The 8,018-nt window shown below is 37.8% G+C and overlaps 1 protein-coding gene across 1 annotated transcript; it reads right to left on the bottom strand.

Moving 5' to 3' along the window:
* Positions 1 to 242: 242 nt before the first annotated feature.
* LOC132145472 (tribbles homolog 1-like) lies at positions 243 to 7,450 on the bottom strand. Its single transcript, XM_059556541.1, has 3 exons — positions 6,815 to 7,450; positions 5,831 to 6,123; positions 243 to 2,504 (listed from the first exon to the last, which is right to left on the bottom strand). Exons 1-3 carry the CDS (start codon positions 7,097 to 7,099, stop codon positions 2,039 to 2,041), a joined length of 1,044 nt encoding a protein of 347 aa, XP_059412524.1. The 5' UTR covers positions 7,100 to 7,450; the 3' UTR covers positions 243 to 2,038.
* Between the last annotated feature and the right edge of the window lie 568 nt (positions 7,451 to 8,018).

The following is an 8,018-nucleotide window of genomic DNA, read 5'->3' as shown; positions in this document are numbered from 1 at the left end:
TAGGTATACAATTACATTGTGGAATTAGCAATGGAGGTATTGGATGAGATGCATAAGAAATTAATCCTACTTTTAAGGGCAATTATTCAATAAACCAGAGTTATATATTGACATCCTGCAACTTTAAGAAAATTATTAGTGATTTCTGATGGTCTGGAAATGTAAAAATAAATCACAAGGAATTACATGCAATGCACTGTGCTACACTAGAGAGATGTATTTCACAGAATGCACCAAAGATGTAAATAAGACAGAGTAATCTTTATTCAGTTTTGTACACACACTTAAGATGCACATATTTACAAACAAACGCTCATTTGTACAATGAATTTTAACCGTTAAACCCTCACAGTCAAGCCTTGAGGTTTGTGTCACAAATACATAATTCACAGTGCAATATGAACTCTGTGTACTCGTGTCAGCTTTCCCCATGTGTTGCATGCATGAGACAGGCATTTTGCATACCCTCCAGCCTTCGCTTATAAAGAGCCTTTCAGAGAGCATAAACGTCACGTATCACCATTTTGCTTGGATTCATAGGTAACATACAACCCCCAACACGAGGGCAAGCAGAAAACAAACTTTTATAGGACACTCTACCCTTATAGTAGTGCTATTGTAGTACTGTCCTCCTTTCTTTTAAGTGAGAGTAAAGCTACGCACACTAGTCTGCGCACACTAATATGGGTTCATGGCCCTTTTCCTCTTTGTTACACCAACGCCCAGCTGTTGAGTCATCTTATATCTTACCCGCAGTATGAACTGGCCTGCCATACTGAAGTCTCATGCTTTCATAAGGTTGCTTGGATTCAAGTAAGGAAGCTGTGACTAGAAGGACTAGAGAGATCTGGATACAGCAGAAAAAAATGAACACTTTCTATCAGTCTGTATGAAGCTCATCCTGAACATCTGTATGTAACGGTGACCCCTTTGGTCTTAAAGGTCAATATGTGACATTTAACCTTTGAACAGCTCTTTTGTACAGTTTGGCAATTCTGAGAGGCAGAGGTCAGAATAGCACACAGTATCTGTGATTTAAAACAGCTTATAGCATGTAAGACGAAGTGCCACCTAAAAACTAAGTGAAGAATTAAATTATCAATTTATTACATTTATTAAAAATGAACAAATATAGACATAATTACTAGTATTTTATTTAAAAAATGTTTACAATTTTAAACGTAACAACTAAATATTTCTTTTAATTATTAATATAAATAATAAAACAATTCAACTCAAAAATTTTATGTGATAAAGCATTGGAAAATTGCTTTTCTGAAATCATTTGCCAATTGTTTCCTTTATCCTTCTGTCAGTCAACTTTGAAAAAATCATTGGATAGTTCATAAATGGCAGCAACCAATGAACTTTCGCTAGTCTTTTAGGATACACACCTTTGGCTTCCAATGTGTAAAGAATAAAAGAATAAAGAAAAGCAATTAGTTGTTGTTTTAAATGCTTTAAAAGAAGAACATTTGATTTAAAAACTATTTATCAATATATCATCTATTGGTCCATTTAATCTCATTTCTACACATTAATTAATTACATTGATAATTGTTTCTTTCATTATATTTTTTAAGCTGCACTTCTAGTCCTCCATATGTATATGTGTCAGATTCCTCTAGGTTTCATTCCCCTCTTATTAAAATAGACACCTACTTTTGCTAGTGCAGTATTCAATTGGTGAGTCAACCTACATATTTGGTTTTGACAGTAATCTTGAAGCCACCGGTCTGGCCCACAGGCCAAGGTTAGTCACCAAGCCCACATTCTCACATTCTCTCATTATCACATGACCCATAATGCCCAGCCTCATTCACTTCATACAGCTCAAAAGTGGTTCACTATAGCAGACGACTTCAAAATAGACTGGCAGTTATGCACACTGTCCTTAAACCTGACACAGATGATACAGTACTTTGAGTGAGTATACTTCTGAATCTATTACAAAATCCATATAAGAGACCAAATAATAAAAACAAAACACCAAGAAAACCAACAATTTTTTGTCCATATTCAAGCTATATTGGTCTCCTCAGGAGAAAAGATCCTCGTCCTGCTCCATTTCTATATGGGGCACAGTCTGTTCTCTGAGGTTGACATGCTGTTCTGCGTTTCCTGTGTCCTGCGTGTTGCCATTGAACCACGGGTGAATGAGGACCTCCGCTGTGGTCAGTCTTTCGCCCGGGTCCTTTCTGAGCAGATTGCGAAGTAGGCAGCGTGCCCTTAAGGACAGCCCATCAGGGAGGCAATATGTGCCCCGTCGAATCTTAGAGAACAGGGTTGCGGGGTCCAGGTCGTGGAAAGGATAGCGGCCCACCAGCAATGTGTACAGCATGACGCCGAGGCTCCACACGTCCGCCTGCTTGCCTGAGTAACACCCTCCGCCGTTCAAAATCTCCGGACTCACGTACGCAGGGCAGCCGTGTGTGTCGAACATCGAGTCGTCCTCTCCGCACAGAATATGGCAGTCCTCCAGACCATCTAATTTCAGTTGGGTCCTAAAACAAACACATGATGTTTAGTACAGCCATGGAAGAGTTATAGTGTTGTGGCATGACTGACTAACTGTATACACTCCATTTAGAATCAGCTACATTTCACTAATGATCAGGTCATGTTTTACATTTTCCACACTTAATTTTAATTTAAAACTTGTAGAATTATCCAAATTGAAGTTGCCACTTTACACGTTAAAGTTGGTGGGGTCAGTAAAAAAGTAAGATTTCTTAATGCTTTGCAAATTTGAATTTTTATTTTGATAAAAAATGTGGCAAAATTGTGAAATATAGTACAATTTAAAATAACTCTTTTCCTATTTGAATATGTATTTTTAAATATAATTTATTCCTGTGATGGCAAAACTGAATTTTCAGTGTCTTCAGTGTCACAAGATCCTTCAGAAATCATTCTGGTTTGCTGCTCAGGAAATATTTTTAGAAACATCATCAAATAGTTGTTCTACTTTATGTTTTTGTGGAAAGCTTTTTTCTTTGAAAGTTCAAAAGAACAATATTTATTTGAAATTGAAATATCTTTCTTGTCACTTTAGATCAATTTAATGCATCATTGCTGAATAAAAGTGTTATTTATTTGAAAAAATCTTACTGATCCCAAATGTTTGAACATTTTAATGCTGTCCTATTTAATGCGTGAATATAAAAATTAATATAAAGATACTGATGCACTAATTATTTTACATTCATTAAATTTGATAAAAATTATAATTCTGCCTTCTAAAGACAGGTCATAAATGACTGAAAAGTAAATTAAATTAAATCATTTAAATATACATATTCATATTAATTTACAAATAATATAAAAAGATTATATTTGATCCTTGGATTCAATAAATTTAACAGTTTCAAACAGGCTTAAACTTTGTAAAATATGTTAATCTTGTGATACACTTTAACAAATCTGAAACCACAATCAAATTAGCCAGTATAAAACATGTGGGGTGAGGGGGTGATGTAAATGACAGGTGATCCAGCTCTGTAAAATCTGCATATCTTTCTGCAGAACTCTGTTGGCACAGATTTCATCTGGACCTGCCGATGATGGATTTAGTATATTCCTCTTTCCCTGCTAAACAAAGTGATGTACTGAAGCCTTCTTTTATTGTGCACTTTGCTGAAACAACTCGCTGTCACTTTTGTTGAGCTCACAGATTGCTGAGAACGTACAAAGACAGTCGCTCTAATTACGGCCTTCATTTAAACAAAAGCACGCCCCAGAGTTTCCACAACGCACGCATACAAAATAAAAACACACTTCCTCTCATTCCGAAGCACTCTGTAATGTATTCTTGTAAAGTCTGGGCTAAGTTTAGCTCAATTTCCAATAGGAAACAAATCCCAACTACTCTAGGAATATCCCTATGGACTTTTAACGGTAGACTTGATGACCAGTGAGTCTGTGGTATACCTTTTAGTAAAACATGAGCTGCCCTGCATGCTATTGTGTTTCATCACTAGCTATCAGTCTCAGTTTGGGGGTTTGCAGATGACACAACAGCATTCTGCCAGAGAGGTGGAGAGAATGAGTCATAGTCCTGTGTGTGTGTGTGTGTGTGACAGAAAGAGAGACTGAGGACAAATGAGTGCACTGCGCTGTGCTGCAGGTCCACTGTGTTCTTCTTGCACCTGTGCCGTACGCTCAAGGCATCTGGCAGAGCTTTTTTACCCATGAACAGCGCAGTTACATCAGTGACGCATGAACGGCCCCTGCCCAACCAGCCTGTTTGTGTGCGTGTGTATGTTTCACAATCTAACTACAGACACATTCCAGGTCAATGAGTGTCTTTGAGTATGCGATCACACACTGTATCTCAGCGTTGTCACAGTTTCGGCCTTTTTGTTGCTTATCCATCACTCATCATAACCGCATTTTGCAAAAGCTATTCTAGCTATGGAAATTGCATTCGGAAAGATACAGTGTTTACGAACAGCAGGTTTGCATAAGATGTCACTACGCTGCTTGGTGCCGAACAAAGTGAAAGTAAGCACAAATGCTTCTTTGCGCTTTTCGTCTGACCAAATGTCAGCGTGCCCTGGTCACGTCTGTGCTAGACAGACGTGTCTGCCGTCTGCCAGTCTCATCTACCTACGAGCGGTGCCGTATTCAGGAGTGGAGTGTCGAGTGTGGGTATGATCCTGAATGGTGAGTTTCCCCTCTGAGTGCATTGCTATGACTCATCTTGCTGCACCCATTGGCTGCTATGAGAGAAGGGTGACTACGTCCTCTTACACATTCTTGTCTGCTTACATTAACTCAAATGAAAACTGATGCCCAAAGGTCAGGCTTAAAATGTTGGCCCAGAAATGGCAAACCTACTGTATGTATCGAGGGATGTGAAAAACAACATATTTGCTAAATCACCTAATTGGTGTGTTGCTTGACAGACTAGTTGACTAATTGGTTTTAAGGAAGCCTGGTATAATTAGGTGAGTTTAGAGTTTAGTTGACACTAAAAAGATGCATTTTAAAGGTAAATTTACACTGTTTTTTTTTTTTTTTTGCATTCAAAAACATTTAGACACAATGTAATGTGACAGAATGCAGGAATCCCAAGCCATGTGGATAAACTGGATTAATTTGACACACAATTATTTTAAAATCATAACTTTTCCAAGTGAGTGTTACTGTCTAGCAGCCAAAACACAACATGCTCTAATTAAAGCATTTATTTTAAAATATAAAAAATAATGTTTCATATTTATTTTTTTAGAAAAATAAAAATAAGTAATATTTTTTTTCTAAAAACATATGAACTCATATTTAATAAAATATAACAAATTATAAAAAATATCATAAGTTTTATAGTTTTAATCAAAAAATAAAATAAAATGTAATGTTAATATTAATATATTTAATATACATGTTAAAATGTATAAAAGTAATTTTATCTAAGAGTCAAAAATAAAATACATATAAAAAATAAAAAATTGGGGTTAAAAATATTTCAAATCAGTCAGTTTTATTTTTAACACATAATTCACTTGCGTAATTCAGAGGACTCTCGTTTTCTACAGAAATATCTCTGGACACGAGTTCAGAGGTCGGATTACCAGTGGTTCCTCTTCCAGAGAAACATGAGTAAATATGTGTTAATAGGTTTGTTCCATTGAATCTTTAGGGAAGCAGCACTATTCACCTTCGATGTGACACATCGCTGTGAGGAAGCGAAAAGTGAATGAAACTAGAACTGACACTATTCACCCAGTGAATGTCACAGCATTGATGCACGAGGTACAGTACCGCACCGGGCATGCCCCAAAAAACTCTTGCTTTCTCACACTCTCACACAGACAACTATAACTCTCACCTTTTCTCGTCTGAGAACACAAACTTGCGAAGCTTGAGGTCTCCCAAAACGATGCCAACCTGGTGGCAGTGATTCACTGCAGATACCACTTGGTAGAAAAACTTGGAGGCCAGGTCTTCAGGAAGCCTCTTGCTGCTCTTTACAAAGGTGTGCATGTCACCAAAATCCTTCTCTTGAAACACATATGCTTTGCTCTCCCCAAGAACTATATCTTTGATCTGTGCAATGTTCTTATGACTTGACAGCATGCTGTAGGCTCTTATTTTCTCCTGGTAATTACCCATATCAAACACCTGCAGATGGAAAAACAAAAAAAGAGTGCAGTATAGTATTATAAGTCAACCACTGTACAACTCCGACCGGATAAAGTCAGTTCACTGGAGCTGAATGGAGGTTATGCTCTAAGATTGAAGCACAAACTATGAAAAATTCAATGTCTTTTGAAGTAATAATCATATACAGCCTTTTGTGTGTCATGTCAGCCCCATATTTCTCACGCAATTGTAGATGCATTTGCAAATACTTGATACAGATCCACAAATATTTTCACACTGTATTGATACACACATTTGATTTTATAGATATAAATAAGATGGCATCCATGTAATCTGCACACAAATTCTGATATCCCTTCCCTACTGAAAGTGTATGGTTATCACAGTTTTGAAATGTAAAAATTCATATAGATTTTTTTGTTAATATCTCTGAGATCACACAGTATAATTTGTTTTTGTTTTTTTCTGTTTTGTTACCACATTTCTATATAATATAGGCCTATACTATTTATACAATAAATATAAATAATATAAATAACAATATAATAATCATTTGTTTAAGTTAAGTACTATTATTATTATTATTGATGAAACTTTAAAATCATTGCGTTCTATGTTGTGCTGGGTCTCGGAGCCATAAAACGTGTTAGTTGACTGAAGTGGATCATACTTATGTAGGTCATGTACATTATAGTATGCATTGCTTTACCTTGCAGAGCAGTTCCTCTCCTGTGTCCATGTCCAATGCGCTGTGTAGCCCTGGTCGGTCGGTCAGGGGCACTAGCAGGAACTGGCCGATACGAGCGGGACACTGGTGGGCTGAGGTGAGGATCAGAGGCGCTCCGTTTACCGGGGATCCCGGTGAGGAACCCAGGAGACCCGCATCAGCCGAAGACTCGCTGAGCCGCGGACATCTGATCACGGGCTCGTCTGTGTCAAAGCGCTTGTGTCCTTGTCTTCCCGGTACCGGATTCTGAAGCAACTGCACGCTCATTCTTACAAACTGCAGTAGTTGAAACTGATATAACCGGGCTAATTTCAAGCAAGCATATTCCAGGAGAGCATCTGTGCACTACGCTGCAGAAAGGGGAAAACAATCCTACTTACTTTCTCGTCAATGCATGTGAAATGCAAGTGTCTGTGGTTTGCAGCTTCGCTTATCCATTGATTTCACTTTTTTTTTTCTTTTTTTTTTTGCATTAGCCAGTCCGTTTGAGCTTTTTGAACAACATTGAAGCCCAAGATATAGCCTACTGTATGAGGCAGCTATGTGGTGTGAAATATTCCCGGTGTAGATCTGAGCCAAAGAGAAAGGCTGTCTGACTCACTGAATTACTGATGCTGTTTTCTTAGCTCTACTTCAAGCTGATGTCCGATTCGGGCGAATCGGTTCTTTTCAATGATTCGCTTGAATCGATTCTGAAGATTCTTTTAACCATTCCACTGAATGGAAGAACCTTGGCAGTAAAACTGTTTGGTGTTTGAATCCAAAACCAACACGGTCGATACATCCCAAACCAAACACAGCTATAATTGGCTTAACTAAAACGTGGTTTACTTCGTACGTGAGTGACGCACTCAATATCGCGCTTGTAGGTATTTTAGCGAAACCCTTGAGTGATGACTCAAAAGAATCATTGAATCGCTTTTATTGAAGCACTTCGCCCGAACGAAGCGATTCGCTAAAATGAATCGGACTTCCCAAAGATGGAACTCCGCCCGGTTCAGACTCTCTCTAGTGACACATTCATTGCAGTCTCGACGATTGAGCAATCGCCACATGCCATTCACCTTCCAGATGAATAGTAAAGCGCTGGTTTAATCTCTTTTCCTTTCCCCTTAGCAATCAAATCTGCACGCAATGCATTATAAATAACGCTTATGTAAAACTGCTGCCTTTGTATTATTTTCAA

Source organism: Carassius carassius, chromosome 8 (genome assembly GCF_963082965.1).
Source record: "Carassius carassius chromosome 8, fCarCar2.1, whole genome shotgun sequence".
Taxonomy (NCBI): domain Eukaryota; kingdom Metazoa; phylum Chordata; class Actinopteri; order Cypriniformes; family Cyprinidae; genus Carassius; species Carassius carassius.
The sequence above is the reverse complement of the archived record's forward strand: the minus strand, read 5'-3'. Positions and strand labels throughout refer to the sequence as shown.